Below are 17,338 nucleotides of genomic sequence, written 5' to 3' on the forward strand. Positions count from 1 at the left end.
GGGGGGCACTGGGGGATATGGACACATATGTAATACCTTAATCAATAAAAAAAATCAATTATAAAAAAATTTGTTTTACTAACTGCTGTTACAGGAAAAAACAAGTTTTTTCTTTCATCTTTGCTGATTAGGCTGCTAAGGGAAATCACAAGCATGACTTGACTTGACTAACCTCTGACCTGGAGCAGGTTAGAAACACCAACTCTCAGAGGTTCCACCAGAACCTGATGGATCTCCAGGCAATTCATAGGCGCACATTTGTGTGGGGCTTTTTTGTTTGTTTTTATTAATTCTTATCCGAGAATATTTTTTCATTTGATTTTTAGAGAGGGTGGAAGTGAGGGAGGGGAGGGGGAGAGAGAAACATCAATGTGGGAAAGACACATTGGTTGCCTCATGCATACGCCCTGACTGGGGGTGGGGATCGAACCTGCAACCCAGGTACATGCTCCTGAACTGGCAATCAAACCTGAGACACTTCAGTGCACAGGCCGGCACTCTAACCACTGAACCACCAACCAGGGCCATGTGTGCAAATTTGTATTACTGTCCACAAAAAACCTCCATAAACTATCTCATCAGTGCTGGGAAAGAAGCACCAAGACTTTTCATTCTCTCCCTTGAGAATGAACCCCAATTTTCCAAAGCAAGCACAAAAACATTTCCTACGTCATCTAAACTTACTCTGAGTCCTTCCAATATCTACAGTTTGGGGGCTTAGTCAAAACACAAAGGTCTCTGGATGTAATTAAAATACCAAATTTCATTCATAATAAACTCCCAACATAAAAGCATAAGCAATATATGCATCTGCTGATGGGGTCAAACGATTCAAGTACTCCAGAGCTCTCAGAGGGGGATAAGGAAATTGTTGCCCTAGAAGTGACAGGAGCTTGGGGCCGGTACAGCCTATCCTACATAACCAGCAACTTCTCAAGCCCACAGCCAGTAGGATGGACAGTTAAGTATTTGGTGTGTAAATGAACAAATCCTTGCTGAGACTGGGAAAATACTAACAGGCCAGAGCAACACAACAATGTAGCAATTCAAGCATTTGGTTCTTGAGTCACAGGTTGACTCAAATTCTGTGAATAACCTGACATGATTCCCAGAGAGGTAGGTACCTGAGCCATCCTAAAACCAACAAAATCATGGCAGTGCATCTAATCTACCTATTTAGGGAGGAGCCAAGGAGAAAGCCATCAATCACCTAACGGCTGATTTGATGATAATGTACCTGAGACAATGAGAAGGGAAATGCTTTCACCTGGACCTTGCACTACAGCACCTGTGTGTGCACTCTTTTTGTGTGACATCTTTGCCAGGACAAGACCACTGCGTTACCAAGTCATGTTTCTAATAATATTCACAACAGCATTATCTTCCCTGGAACATGGTTCCCAACCCCATTGGAATATAGCCTGAAATGTTCTGGGTGGAAAAATGAAGAGTTCGGAGGCTGCAGTTAAAGTCTCCTTGGTGGCCTAGGATTACTGTATAAGCATCTTTTAAAACCTAGAACAACTGTATCCCTAAAAATCCTATAGGAAGAACTCAAGACTAAACGGAGGTGGTATTTTAGCACTGGGTATGTGGGACCAAGAAATTGACGAGGTCTTGAGAGAGCAACCTGTAATTCTCAACAGAAAATAAAGTGATAGAGGGGGCTAACTCAACCTGGGATGTGAGTAATGTGAACAGGGCTCCAAATCTGACCACTTTTGCTATAATAAGCCACTGCTTCTTACTTCATTTTACTGCCGTCCAAGTATGGTGGCAAAAAGTGTAACAGGCAAAGGAGACCTGAGCTCCAATTAGAGTGGCAGGTGGAGCCTGTGGGGATTTTCCTTCAACAAAGGTGCCATGTCTAGAGGTGTTTGACCCCAGAAGGCTGCACATCAGTTTGCACAGACTGCATGTGGATATACCTAACAACATTTGCACAGTCACACATCAGATTACTGACAACATCAAGCAAAGTTGTGGAGTGTTATCTGAACGGCAATGAAGTCCTTTATACAGAACTGCTCATAAGAGAAATCTGCTTGAATTACCAAAGATAAAGAAGTGTTTTTAAAAACTCCTTATAACAAGTTTAACTGGACATTTTTTACTCCCACCTATGAAGTCAATCTAAGGATAATTTTAAAAGAAGTCTCTCAAACAAAATGAGAATATCCCTAAATATTATTCCCAAATATTCCTTTTTAAATAGAAATAAAACAAAAATCCTCTTAAAGGAGACCACCTTGCCTGCAAGGAATCAACATGGGGCCTCTAAAATGAAATGGCTTCATTTAACAGTATCACAGAACAATTTCACTCTACAATAAAACCCTGACTGTCCAGAATTTTAACCAATTTGATGGAGGGGGCAGGGCAATCTACAATGGGTACTACATTCACGAAAAATTACTTAACCCTTCCTTGATGACTCGGCAGCCAAAGTGAATGTGTTTCTCTGTTGGGCTATAATACACTCAGACACTAAGGGCCATAAGACCTATTTTAATTAAATGGCCCTACACAGCTCCCTTTTTATGGTTATTTCTTAACTTCATAATTCCTCCAACTCCTAATACCTACTGGTCCTAACATATGCCCACCTTAACAAGACATTAGCCCACCAATCTGTCAAGAGTCTGGAAAAAGATAACCAAATCTGTTAGACAATCTACAACGGAGGAGGCAACAGGCCCTTCGGGGTGTGACTTGGGATGACCTGGTGACCATCTGTAGCTGCCTCAGCCTTTCCCTTTCTCTCCTGTTTCTAAATTCCATTCTGAACAGAGAAGGCTGCCAGAGACTTGACTGTCTAATAATTGAGGAGTTACTGTTTATTAGAAATTCAAGACTGTGGCTGCTGGATTTGGATTTCAATTATAAAATTCAATGCCTGACATACCCACTTCCATGTGGAGTCAAGAGACCACCACCTCAATCATTAGCTGCCATGTGCTTATGAAAGGAAATACTTTCCTACATCTTAAAAGCAAAGGCAATACTCACCTTAAAATTTAATGTTATAAAAAAATGCATTCCAAAGTCCAATATAGTTTTAAAAAACATTATCAATGCCATTATTCCCTGGCTAAAAGTACCAATCTGTTAAGGCTTTAAACTGGGGTTTCAAAGGCATCTACAAATTTTCTACCACTGAGAATGATCTAAAACAAGGGTCAATTAAACTGAGTAACATTAGGAAACATCCAAAGGAATATTTAGGTTTTCTGACCACCAAGGGTTACCTTTACCTGAGGCAGAAGGCAACAAACCCGACCGAGTGACAGGCAGCTGTGTGGCTGAGGTGCTCAGGGAGCAGAGGACTAGGGAAATAGAAACCACCTCTGGTATGAGAAGGAGCATCGGTGGCTTCCTTGTGCCCCTTTGTCATCCCAGGCAGGAATTAGGAGCTGACTAGGCAAATTAGCAAATATAATGCGAATACTGACCTGTCTTCTTAGTAAAGAAACAAACTTATCTTTGATACACTATTACCGGGACAAATGGAAGATCTTTCACATCTTTCTGAATAAACGAGCAAAGGCTAAGTGCCCTGAAACCATAGAAATTTAACCTTGTAAAACCTACTAGATCTACCGTGTTCCTCTTGTTAGTTTCTCCTAAAGAGCTTGTGCAGAAGGTCTCCCATCGCTCCCTGAGGTCGTCTGGAAGATCTTGAGAGGGAAAGGAGGAGAAAAGTGTCATTACCATAGTGACCGACTCAGGCAAATAAACTCACCAGGTAACACAGGAGGCCCACCAAGCAGTTCCCAAAGGTGAACTCAGAGGAATCTGAGGGCTTTCAGGACCAGAACTCCCACTCCCCAAAAGTCTAAACTTGATGTCAAAAGCCCTTAGCAGCTGTAAATATAACATGTTTTTTAAAATCTTTTGGTTAAAAACAAACTGGAAAATGTGAGTGTTTCAAACAAACTCTTCTGAGAAAGGCAACAGGTCTCTAAGGTGGAGGAATGCCATCTTTCTTCACCATCACGTAAGTTTGGGCAATGCCACAAATGTCGGCTCCTGCACATTTTCTTGAGGTACTCTGATTGACATCTGACCAAAGGATGTTCCATGGAACCCAGTATGGCTTTTCAAATTGATCAAAAATAATGTTTCCAAAATGTTTGTGCCATAGACCAACACATGGATCAGATGCAATAGTGAAATTCTATGTTCTAAAGAATTTTTAAAGAAAAGGATATCTAACGCCTTTTATGAGAAAATGAAACCACAGCTGTAATCTTGGAGGCCTTACTAGACTACCGCTGTCATCTGACAATTCTGCTTTAAGCACACACCTGCATGCACCAGCACACAGCACTGGCAAGCAACCACCATACAAGAGACCAATCTAAAAAACCATCTCACACACACACATGGCCACTTCTCCTTGGTAAGAACAGAAAGATAACCTGTGATGACCTGGCTTATACCTCTTGAGAAGCAAAATTCCAAGTGGGCAAGCCCCAATTTTTCTATCACGGGGCAACAGCTATTCTTGGAATGTACATCCCATAGATAATAGCCTCTTGTAAACATTCTTAAAAGATAAACGAAGAAGAGACTGGAAAATGATTTTCATCAAATTAACGCTGAAAGAACTCTGTGCTGCAGAGGTGAAGATTTTTCAGTGACTAGTGATTCTGCTGGTACACAGAGCTCTCTCGTTTTAGAGATGACAGACCGGGCCAGGGTCTGGGTGCCAGTATAAAAAGCACCCACAACACACTTTCTTCCAAGTAACCTTGGGCTGACTAAATTTCAATGTTAGTACAGAAAGAGTTCTTGTGTTAGTAATGGAGATTTGGACAAATGCTGAGAAATGTTTTAATACCCCATTTAAAGGACTCAATCCACAGGCTACAGAGTTGGTCTTCAAAAGGAAAGAGAAAGCAAGAGTGATTATAGCTCAAGGACCGGGTCACCGAGCAGTGCACTTTGACTTAGAAGGTGGGTAACTCTAGTGTGCTGAGCTCGGCCAAGCCTGAAATATCTGCTAAAAGACTGCAGAAATAAGACCAGTAAAGACCTACATTGTTCAGAACATTCTCAAGAAACTCATTCAAGTGTCCAGATAATTATTAAACTCCACAGAGAACTATTACAAATTGTCGACAGAGTATTTCCATTTTATCCTTAAATCCTTTCTCTGACCCCACAAAAATGTGATGAGAACTCCAGAAAGCACTTACCTTTGATAAGCTGCTGCACCAATGCGCTATTAGGGCCCTTATCAGTGCTGTGCACGATGCAGTTAGCTATCCTCGTCAGGTGTCCCATGTAGCCATGCCGTCGTCCTCCCTCGGCCCTGATAGGAAAGGACAGACATTCAGATTCCTGACAGGACGGAGGGATAAAACAGAAAAGCGGGGTGCCAGAATATTACCAGGCTTGGGGGTGAGGATGGGAGGTGGGGTGGCAGAAATTCTACTCAAAGATTATACTATAGCCGCACTCAATGGGACAAGGTTTATTCAAATATACCAACCAACTAACCAACCAACCATTAATCCTCAGTAACATATTAGCTTTAAAAAACCAACAAAACCCAAACATTCATTGATGCTTCATGTTTCTGTGACTTTCCTTTTTGATCTTTTTGTGAAACTATTTTTCAGACTTTAAACAGATCGTAGGGAACTGCTTCATTTTATTAAAGGCCATCAAATTTTAATCATTTAATAAAGATAATCATCTACCAATAGCATTTCTCAAGTTAAAATATTAGCTGATTTGAAGACTTGGCCAAGAGAAGTAATCCACTCATGTCTGGCCCACATATCATTTGGAACACAGGCAAATCATCCCTTGTCCCTTTCCCCATTTAGGGTCTAACCTTCCCAACTATATCCATCTTTCCATTTAGACACACGCCTATTACAAACAACACCACTAGGAAAAAATAAATCTGTGTAACAAACTACTGGCACACATCAACTAAGACTTCAAGTAATCTTGCCAATCAGCTAATGGAAATTTCCTGACAAGAAAATAGGCAATTCCTCCCTCTAGTTCCATGAAGTGACACTCCTGCACAGTGAGAACATGGGGTACGCAGAACCAGAGTGCTAGGTCCAACCATCACTGAGTAGGACTGGACTTGACAACTCTTCCTTCAACTCCACATTATTCTCAGAAAAACAGCCATTCAAAAAGGATTAGGAAGTCTCAAAAGCAGCACAGAGGTGGGTAGTACTCCCAACCCCTGGTTTCCCCTCAAGAGGTAGAAAGACAGAGGGATCAAAAAATAAATGAGAAAAATACCTGTTACAATGAAATACCCTGGCCGTCCAGGGAGAAGCATTTGTAACTATAAAGTGCCATATACCATGTAATCGCTTTCACTGCTCTCTGTCCAGCGTAAGGGAGGACATTTTCTTCAAATGGAAAATCAAACTGAATTCCTATCAAACAATTCACTTACTGTTTCTTCTCGTTCATTTCCCAGGCATCAAGTATTCGTTCTATTAACTGACATTTTTGAAAAAGCTGAATGAAAAGGAATATTCCAGTTAACATTTATATAAATGTCAAAGTGTCAAAATTTTAAAGTGAGATAGAATGCTAATTGAATCCAATAGTGGTATGTGTAGCCCAGCAAGCTAAATATAGCTGTAAATTATTGGCTAAATCAAATGCAGTGTGGTGATAAATGTACCCGAGGCTCTCAGAACACTACAGGGATTCCAGACAGGATCCACACCTTTAGCTGCGCATCTACTGGGAAAGGACAGTATTTCAAGTACTACTACCAATGAGCCATTCACCTAAAGCAAAGCCAGGTTTTATTAACCATGGAAATGGGGCCCAGAAATACAGAGCCTGACCAAAATTAAAATGGAATCAAGAAAATTTTTTAACTCAGAATTCACAGTAATACTTGTACTTTGTTTTTCAATTCTCACCTGAGGATATTGTTTTTACTGATTTTAGAGGACAGGAGAGGGAGAAAGAAACACAGATGTGAGAGAGAAACACTGATCAGTTGCCTCCCACATGCATCCCAACTGGAGGTTGAACACTAAACTTAGGTATGTACCCTGCCCAGGAATTGAACCCACAACCCTTCAGTGCATGTGACGATGCTACAATCAACTAAGACACTGGCCAGGGCAACATACTTATACTTTTTAAATGTGAGCTATAACAATTCATTTCACACTTAAGTGGAAAAACGCTATGACCAGGAGTAGCAGAAAAAAAGAAGTCAAGTAAGCTTACGTGTTTCAACAACAAATTGTCACCAGTGGATTCCTGATCAGTAATTGTGCTATTTTCTGTGTTCTCAAAGGGACTTGCAAGTATCAGTGCAACACAAATTTCCACTTGTGTATGTAAAAAGTTATTCCATGTATATTTGAAGAACATGTCCTACAAAAAAACAACAAAAAACAAATGCTTTCTTTTATTCAGTTACCTCAATATTTAAGTCACTGCTTTAAAATACTGACCAAATAGTAATTTAATAAAATAAAAATGATGTGTTCTTAGTCCAACAGGACTACTAAAAGAACACAAGTTTATTTGAAACTGCACTTTATAGGCTAAATAACAGGATATTTACTCTTTCACCATGCCAGAGTTTTCATGAAATCATGTAGACACCAACGATAAACAGATGAAGAAAAGGTAATAGTTTCTCAAAGAGAAAGGGAGTATCCTCTTATGTTTTCAAGACAACTAATGCTGACATTAAGTTCAGTAAATAATTTTTAAAGAAATACATATAAAAGCCTAATATACAAAGTGTCCCCTCGGGAGTTCGACCGACTCTATAGAGTTCTCACTATGACATGCGCTGACCACCAGGGGGTGGCGCGAAACAAAGGAAGGCCCTGGCCGGCAGCTGTTAGGGAACCTACCTGTGCACGAATTTCATGCACTGGGCCTCTATCCTATCTAATAAAAGAGTAATATGCAAATTGACCATACCTCTGCTACACCCACCAGCCACGCCCACCAGCCAATCAGGAGGGAATATGCAAATAAACCCAACCAAGATGGCTGCAGCCACAGAGAGCAGGAGGGAGGCTTGGGTTTCCCTGGCAATGGAGGAAGCCAAGCTTTCCGCCTGCCCTTGCCGGCCCAGGCCTCCACTCAATGCTACAAAGTTTCAATTACAGAAGACTAGAGGCATGGTGCACAAAATTTGTGCATGGTAGGGGTTGTCCCTCAGCCCAGCCTGCACCCTCTCACAATCTGGAACCCCTCAGGCAATGTCTGAGTGCTGATTTAGGCCCAATTCCACAGGGATCCCTGCGGATAGGGCCTAAACTGGCAGGTGGACATCCCTCTCACAATCCAGGACCACTGGCTCCTAACTGCTCACCTGCCTGCCTGATTGCCTGATTGCCCCTAAGCACTCGCTGGGGGCGGGGTGGGGCTGGCTAGGGTGAGGGGCCATGGTCGTTCTGGTCTCTGGTCACTCTGCCGTTTCAGTCACTTCCCTGCTGGCCATCTTGTGGTGGCCACAATCCAGGACTGCTGGCTCCCAACTGCTCACCTGCTTGCCAGCCTGATCACCCCCTAACCCAGGGGTGGGCAAACTTTTTAACTCGAGGGCCATAATGGGTTCTTAAACTGAACCAGAGGGCCGGAACAAAAGCATGGATGGAGTGTTTGTGTAAACTAATATAAATTCAAAGTAAAGGAGCGGAGGGGAGAGCAAGAGAACCGGATAGAACAGCCGGATCCGGCCTGCGGACCGTAGTTTGCCCAAGGCTGCCCTAACCACTCCCCTGCCAGCCTGATTGATGCCTAACTGCTCCCCTGCCAGCCTGTTTGCCCCTAACTGCCTTCCCCTGCAGGCCTGGTCACCCCTAACTGCCCTCCCCTGCAGGCCTGGTCCCCCCCAACTGCTCTCCCCTGCAGGCCTGGGTCCCCCCCAACTGCCCTTCCCTGCAGACCCAGTCACCCCCAACTTCCCTCCTCTGCCGGCTGGGTCACCCCTAACTGCCCTCCCCAGCAGGCTTGATCGCCCCCAACTGCTCTCCCTTGCAGGCCTGGTCCCTCCCAACTGCCCTCTCCTGCTGGCCTGATCGCCCACAACTGCCCTCCCTTGCAGGCCTGGTTCCTCCCAACTGCCCTCCCCTGCTGGCCATCTTGTGGTGGCCATCTTGTGTCCACATGGGAGCAGGATCTTGTGTGTTGGAGTGATGGTCCATTTGCATATTATTCTTTTATTAGATAGGACAGAGGCCTGGTGCACGGTTGGGGGCCGGCTGGTTTACACTGAAGGGTGTCCCGGATCAGGGTGGGGGTTCCCTTGGGGCGTGGGGCGGCCTGGGCAAGGGGACTGTGGTGGTTTGCAGGCTGGCCATGCCCCCCGGCGACCCAAGTGGAGGCCCTGGTATCTGGGATTTATTTATCTTCTATAATTGAAACTTTGTAGCCTTAAGCGGAGGCCAAAGCAGGCCAGGGCTGCAGCTTGGCTTCCTCCATCACTGAGGGCAACCCTAGCCTCCTGCTCTCTCCAGCTCCGTGGCTGCTGCCATTTCTGTTGGGCTTTATTTATCTTCTATAATTGAAACTTTGTAGCCTTAAGCGGAGGCCAAAGCAGGCCAGGGCTGCAGCTTGGCTTCCTCCATCACCGTGGGCAACCCTAGCCTCCTGCTCTCTCCAGCTCCGTGGCTGCTGCCATTTCTGTTGGGCTTTATCTTCTATAATTGAAACTTTGTAGAGGCCTGGGCTGGCAAGGGCAGGCGGAAAGCTTGGCTTCCTCCATTGCCAGGGAAACCCAAGCCTCCCTCCTGCTCTCTGTGGCTACAGCCATCTTGGTTGGGTTTATTTGCATATTCCATACTGATTGGCTGGTGGGCGTGGCTTGTGGGTGTAGCAGAGTGATGGCTAATTTGCATATTACTCTTTTATTAGATAGATAAAATAAATCCCAACAGAAATGGCGGCAGCCATGGAGCTGGAGAGAGCAGGAGGCTAGAGTTGCCGCGGCGATGGAGGAAGCTAAGCTTCTGCAGCCCTGGCCTGCTTTGGCCTCCGCTTAAGGCTACAAAGTTTCAATTATAGAAGATACATAAATCCCAACAGAAATGGCTGCCGCCACGTAGTGGAGCCAAGCAGAAGGCTTGGCTCCACTCCAGGCTACAAAGTTTCAATTGTAGAAGATAAATAAATCCCAGATACCAGGGCCTCTGCTTGGGTCGCCGGGGGGGGGGGGGGTGGGTGGGAGGCGTGGCCGGCCTGCAAACCACCACAGGCCCCTCGCCAGGCCGCCCCACGCCCCAAGGGAACCCTCACCCTGATCCAGGACACACTTCAGGGCAAACCAGCCGGCCCCCACCCATGCACCAGGCCTCTATCCTTTCTAATAAAAGAGTAATATGCAGATTGACCATCACTCCAACACACAACATGGCTGTTCCAATGTGGTCAAAGATCCTGCCCCCATGTGGACACAGATGGCCACCACAAGATGGCCAGCAGGGGAGGGCAGTTGGGATGAACCAGGCCTGCAAGGGAGGGCAGTTGGGAGGGACCAGGCCTGCAAGGGAGGGCAGTTGGGGGCAATCAAGCCTGCTGGGGAGGTCAGTTAGGGGTGACCCAGCCGGCAAAGGAGGGAAGTTGGGGGTGACTGGGTCTGCAGAGAAGGGCAGTTGGGGGGGAACCAGGCCTGCAGGGGAGGGCAGTTAGGGGTGACCAGGCCTGCAGGGGAAGGCAGTTAGGGGCAAACAGGCTGGCAGGGGAGCAGTTAGGCATCAATCAGGCTGGCAGGCAGAAGCGGTGAGGGGCAATCAGGAAGGCAAGCAGGTGAGCAGTTAGGAGCCAGCAGTCCTGGATTGTGAGAGGGATGTCCAGCTGCCCGTTTAGGCCCGATCCCATGGGCAGCCGGATATCCCAAGGGGTCCCAGATTAGAGAGGGTGCAGGCTGGGCTGAGGGACACCCACCCCCGTGCATGAATTTCATGCACCGGGCCTCTAGTTTATAATAATTTCCTTTTGATTTAGCAAATATTTACTGAAGGCTTTTTGTGCAAGGCACAGTGCTAGGCGCAACAAGGCAGAGAAAAACACATAGACCCCAATCTTGAGGTGCTCACACCTTAACCAAGAATAACCACTCGGGCATTTGAAACTCAGACCTGTCAGCAAATGGAGCAAAACAAGGGATTTCCTGATTACCTGAAAAGGTAACATATCACAAAAAGAAAAGACAATCCCCAAAAGCACAAAACACATTTAATATATGTATTTAGGATATCATTGAGTCTGGTTAGCTAATCTCAAATGAAAAAGAAATGATGATCCACTTAAGAGTTTTATCAAATTTATTATCTAAAGATTAGCAATAGTAAGATTAAACTACTAAGATTAAAAACTAGTAATTGATGACTTCAGGAAGACTCAAGAGACAGAAGTAGAAAGGTATATTCCTCGAGTTTTACATTCTATCCAGAGAGTAGGGCAAATACTATGCCCCCCAGGGCAACAATTATGCTACCAAACAAACTATTATCCTTTCACATTTCACCTTTATCCAAAATGTTCCTGCTCTTTATGCCCTACACTGACATGTCATTTAACCAAAGCTGAACTTAAAGTATCTCAGTGACCCTAGCAAGCACATGGTATAGTTGAAAACCATGCATGGGTTTGCAACTGGGTGTGAATTCAAATCTGGCTCCACCATGGACAGTCTCTCTCTCTCTCACAGTATTTGATGTTCAAGATCACATGAGCACAAAGTAAGTGCACATTCTAATGTGCACTGCCTTTCATGTAGTGATCAAACACCCCACACATCCTCCTGTGAAACAACCCTAAACTGCCCAAATGGACAGTGTGATGGTACCTTGTGAAACCTGCTAAGTGTTAACCTCATACCTTCTGGATGGTGGGGCAGGACAAAGCAAACATGGGGCCTATGGATTCTAAGCACAAACTTTGAAACTGGGGAGGAGCTCATTCCTGGGCTCTTCCTTTCCCCCTTTCACTGACAAGCAGACTCACAGCTGTTTCAAAGGGAAATTATGGACTCAAATCAAAAAACCACATGGTGTCTCCGACATGATAAACAGATATATCTCCGTGGAAAGAAGATAAACACTTGCCCCTTTGCTAACAATGAATAGAAAACAATGCTATAACCAGCAGTTATTCACTGTTCATACAATCTCCTGAAGAGGGTGACTAACCACAGGCGGAACTTCTTGGCAAAATCTGTCTTCATCATCTCTGAAAGTCTCTAATACAGTTTTCTTTACATAAATAACTACTGACAAATCTGAAGCATTCAAATTTGATCATTAACTCAAGGCAAAAAAAAATTTCTAAGATCATTTACACGCAAAACTGAGAAAAGTCATTGACATGCATTGTAAATTTGTGAGGTTGTACCTTGAGTTATATGGGCATAAAATACAAGGGCAAATGGAAGCATCTGTCCAGGAAAGTCTTACCAATATGACCCCAATACTGTTCAGCTCCATAAGGTCCCCATTGATACTGCTGGTGTTTGTTTGAAGCAGGCTGGATATCAACCGAATCACATTCAACCGGGTGTTGCCGACAGGAGGGTCCAGCACACCCCATGTCGTCTTCATCACACTTTTCTGAGGAAGAAAAAGCTTCCAATTAAAAAGGTTCCCAATGCAATCCACTTAGGTAAACAAACAGGAAGGGACAGGGTATGTGCTAACGATGAAACACCAGGTAATTTAACCCTGTAAACAATTTGGCCTGAATTCTACATCTGAAGGAAAATTTACATCTTCAGGGTGTAATGAAGTAACCAAGAGAAAACAATCAAGCAGCTTCTCTAGACCATTTTATAAGAAATGAAGTGCCCCATTTAAACATTCTAACTGCCGCAGAAAGAAAGCAGAAAGCTACATGGGTCCCTAAAAACCAGTGCAATATGTCAAACCCGACCAGAAACCAAGAGAAGTTACAAGTAGTCTTGGAACACAGCCCTCTGCCCTTGCCAAATCTGCAATAAAGATGCACACTCAGAAGCTGCCTCTGGACCACAACCTTGAAACATCAACCTCAAACCTGCTCTTGTCCATAAAAGGGAGTTCCTACTGTGTGAACTCACAACAGACAGGCACAGAACCTTTCGAAATCTCAAGTTCAGGAGTTCAGCTGCGTGGTCGTCCATTCAGTGTCCCTGTCCCTGTCAGCACCCTCACCTCTTTCTGCTCCCCCGAGGCTTCAGGGGATTGGGAGGCTCACAGTTTTACTCTATGTACAACAGCTCTAATCATCAGATATTTTAAAAAGCTTCATGATCTACTCACACACCACACCAGACAGTAAAATCAGGACACACTGAACACACTCACTCCTCCAAATGAGACAATACCTCCCTTTGGATTGGGGCCAAGAAGAATACGAGTGTGAGACTCCACATGAGATGCTGCCCTCGATGTCCCTCTGCAAAGAAGATGGGGAGGTCGTCTACGTTAATTGGTCAGGGCCTTTCATCATGCACCCTCTTCTCTCTCATCCTTCTTCCTCTTCCAACTTCCACTTGTGACGTTCTCTCCTCTCCTCCTAAGTAAATCCTTTCTCTTCCTTACTCTCCCTCTTCTTCTGCCTAGGTCTGGCATGAGGGATGCCACTGACCGTTAAATACTTAATACCAACACGGGCACTTTTCCTGAAAGAACACCAAGCACTCTGGCCGGAATCCCATGCAGGCTGAATGCAGGGAAGACAGAATGGAGGCGGCGGGACCACACTTGATCACTGTAGCATCAGCCATCTGAAGAGATCATCCAGAAGCTCAACTACTCTTCCTTGGTAATAGACATAAAGTATCCTGGGTTCCCACTCCACAAAATGGCTAAATAAACAGAAAACATTTCATTTTGAACGAAGAAACTAACATCCTAAACCTAAACCCCCAGTAGCTCACACAGCAGATACCACCAAGGTTCCAGCTACAAGGTCTAGGACACTGAATCCAGTGACATAGGGCTGAAGGAAAAGGAACACATAAGAGCTGGTGCTGGCAGAACTCTCCAGAACTGAGTCTTCCACCCTCCAGATGCCAGAGAGAGAGCCTCCTACCCTAACCTACAGCTGTGCCCCACTGCGCAGGCAGGGGCTGGAGCGATAAAACCACTGGGGACTGGGGACCCTGGACTCGTTTTGCAGGTCTTCATTGTCTGTTCTCAGTGCTCTCTCTCATGGCCTGCCCGAGTAAACAGTCATTTTTACATCAGCACACACATACTCCCTGTGGAAAATCTTGGGCTCCAAGTCACATTCAACTGACAGCTTCTTAAATAAGCATCTGTCCATTAGATGCTCCACTGCTCCAACTCTGAATAAGATAACTCCACTTCCAAGATCAATTCCTGGAAGATTTACTTTACCTCAAAAATGTGAAAATAACATGCTATGAGAAGAAAAGTGTTCATTTTATGGGCATATAAGTAATCAGAATTTATAAAAAGAGTAAGTTTCCTAAGCAGGTAAAAAAATTTTAATTTTAATTATACACATTTGTTAATTTAGACACCATCCTATATAATAAAAGGCTAATATGCAAATCAACCAAAAGGTGGAATGACCAGTCGCTATGACGCACATTGACCACAGGGGGCAGACGCTCAACGCAAGAGCTGCCCCCTGGTGGTCAGTGCGCTCCCACAGGGGGAGCGCCGCTCAGCCAGAAGCCGGGTTTATGGCTGGCGAGCGCAGTGGCGGTGGCAGGAGCCTTCTCCCGCCTCCGCAGTAGTCGGACATCCCCCCGAGGGCTCCCGGACTGCGAGAGGGCGCAGGCCAGGCTGAGCGACACCATCCCCCTCCTCCCCAGTGCATGAGTTTCGTGCACTGGGCCTCTAGTCTATATATATATATAAAAGCCTAATATACAAAGTGTCCCCTCGGGAGTTTGACCGACCGGGAATTCGATCGCTCGCTATGACGTGCACTGACTACCAGGGGGCAGCATAAAACAAAGGCAGGCCCCGGCCAGCAGCTGGGGAAGGGAGGCCCCGGCCCACAGTTGGCAGCCCCTAGGGACCCTACCCGTGCACGAATTTCATGCATTGGGCCTCTAGAATATAGATAAAAGCCAATTAAAAACTAGCTCAAAAGCAATAAAGACAACAGGCAGTGTACTTGTAACATATTTTGTGCATGCTGGTCACAGCCAGTTCTATTACTCAGAAGGTTCACATTTTTTCTAACAATTGTTTAAATCAAATTGTTAAGCTGGCCAGCCATGTTTAAGATAGCTGCCCTACCTTGGGTGGCTCAAGCAGGAGTTCATGAAAAGATCCAAGTCTTCCTCGGATGGCTTCTAAAACACTCTTGTTGACCAAACAAGCTGAATGACTCATGCCTGGTGGACAGATCTCTATATGGCCTTCAAATCTTAAAATAAAGCAAGTTAATTATACTTACTACAATTTCAGAACAAATCACAGTGTTCCATATTAGCATGTAGATATGTACACAATAGCTATATAAACATGTAATAATTCGACAGGAACCAGCAGACACAACCTGAAATCCAGAGGCCCACAGAGTCAGGTGGGAAATAGTATGTGATTTCTTCCCATTCACTTGAACCACCAATCTCCTTGTACCTGTTAACTATTAGCAGTTCTCTAGCCAGAAAAGATGGAAATCAGGAGCTCTCACCCCTGAAGTACAGGGCATACCACACTGCCTGCCATTTGGGATGTTAGTAACAGGCCTGCATTTATTCTAGTTTTTTTTGGCTAATCAACATGGTTTCCTATTTAAAAGGCTTAAATTACCCCTCTCCCGAAAGCTCAATCTATACTCATTATAACCCACTCCTACAAGAAGAGTTATGAATGCAATGAGACTCCCAAATCCCAATGGGCAGGACAGAGCCCAAGTGGGGAGATAGGGCATGAGGAAGAAGGGGCCTAAAACTGCAGGGATGCCGTTCAAATGAAAAGTTCTATCTGAAAGTGGTGTCAACTGAAGATCAGTGCAAACCAGTGGTTAATAATGTCATTGCTGGAGTTGTGCCCAAGTCCTGGCTCTTCTCTTCCCAGTTATTTGTTCAAATGTGGAAAGTGGGCTTACTCAACGTCTCTCCCAAGACTGCCGTGAGGATCATGCTAATGCAGACACAGAACTGAACACTGCCTGGCACACAGCTAACTTCTAGAGTGATTATTATGACGATTACTTGAAAATATTCCACATGTGGAAGTGATTTCTAACTGCAATAGCTACATGGGAGAGCATTCAGAAACTCAATTATTGGAAAGGGAGGAAGGAAAATAGATTACAGTGCTTTTGGATGTGTAGGGAGGTTTAATAATTTATGTGGCCAAATATAGCTTTTTTCATTACAGTTTCTGTCTAAAGAGAAATGCTTGAAAGTTCTTCACAATTCCATAATTCTTTTGAATGTTTGCATACTTTTCCTCTAGTGTTTTTAATTTAATTTGACTGGAATTCATTTTTATGTAAAATAGGTATAGACATATTTTCCCCCAAGTGGTGAGTCACTTCCTAAGCCATATTTATAGAACAACCACCTTTCCTGCTTAAGTGAAAAAAACAAAAAAAAACAAAACCATCAACTTAATCATGCATATAAATTTTGGTATCACAAATACTAGTATCACGCTGCCCTATATTATTACATCAATGATGCACTGTAATATGCAGAAGACAACTTATCTCAATCACTGGTCTTGCTCAAAATTCCTTGGCTAGTCTTACATTTTTGTAAGTACTACAAAACCCAAATGTCCATAATCCAAATAATGCAAATAAAGAGTATCACCAAATGATATTTTTCAACTGCATCCCTATGTATTGCATTCACATAAGACTTACTTATAGTTTATACAGCAGAAAAAGATTCAGCACCTGAAATTCAAGGGCATGATATTGTAGCTTATAACCAACAATTCAACTCTTAGCTTTTAAAAAATCTAAAAGCAAAACTAAATGGCATTCTGTAAGATATAAAAGAAAAGCTTACGTTGGTCGTCGTGTCTCAAGTAATGTCAGCAGTATCTGTATTGCACTGACTATAGCTGATTCATTTTTATCCTTGTGGAATATATTTGATAGAAGCTGCTCTATAATTTCTTGCCTAGGGAAACAAGTCAACAGTCAAATGTCAATTGTAACATCATTCACCAATAACAACTTCAGAGAAAAAGGTCATGGTACCAGTGAGACAAATATTACACAAGAATTCACTGTCACTTGTGCATGTTCGAGTAGGCAAGTGATCCTGCTTATAATAAATGTAACCCTCCATACATATATTGCTCCCCTCCCTCCCTCTACAAAATCATCTGGGCCCTGCTTCCTTTTGCCAATCTTGTTGAGAGCCAACAAATATTTCAAGACGTCACCTCCT

The 17,338-nt window shown here is 44.1% G+C and overlaps 1 protein-coding gene across 15 annotated transcripts in view; it reads right to left on the minus strand.

Moving 5' to 3' along the window:
- PPP6R3 (protein phosphatase 6 regulatory subunit 3) overlaps positions 1-17,338 on the minus strand; it is a gene marked incomplete at its 3' end in the record, with an annotated part of 79,386 nt that overhangs the window by 30,664 nt on the left and 31,384 nt on the right. For 14 of the 15 annotated variants that reach the window (XM_080642667.1, XM_080642668.1, XM_080642666.1 and 11 more), the window contains 7 exons: positions 16,952-17,065; positions 15,222-15,351; positions 12,423-12,575; positions 7,231-7,380; positions 6,434-6,498; positions 5,202-5,317; positions 3,592-3,677 (listed from right to left, as the gene is read on the minus strand). In XM_080642667.1, the coding sequence (XP_080498793.1) occupies positions 3,592-3,677; positions 5,202-5,317; positions 6,434-6,498; positions 7,231-7,380; positions 12,423-12,575; positions 15,222-15,351; positions 16,952-17,065 (814 nt within the window). The remainder of the gene's footprint in view (positions 1-3,591; positions 3,678-5,201; positions 5,318-6,433; positions 6,499-7,230; positions 7,381-12,422; positions 12,576-15,221; positions 15,352-16,951; positions 17,066-17,338) is intronic. The other variant, XM_080642669.1, reaches the window with a different exon arrangement.

This window comes from Plecotus auritus (assembly GCF_963455305.1).
Source record: "Plecotus auritus genome assembly, chromosome: 9".
Classification (NCBI taxonomy): Eukaryota; Metazoa; Chordata; class Mammalia; order Chiroptera; family Vespertilionidae; genus Plecotus; species Plecotus auritus.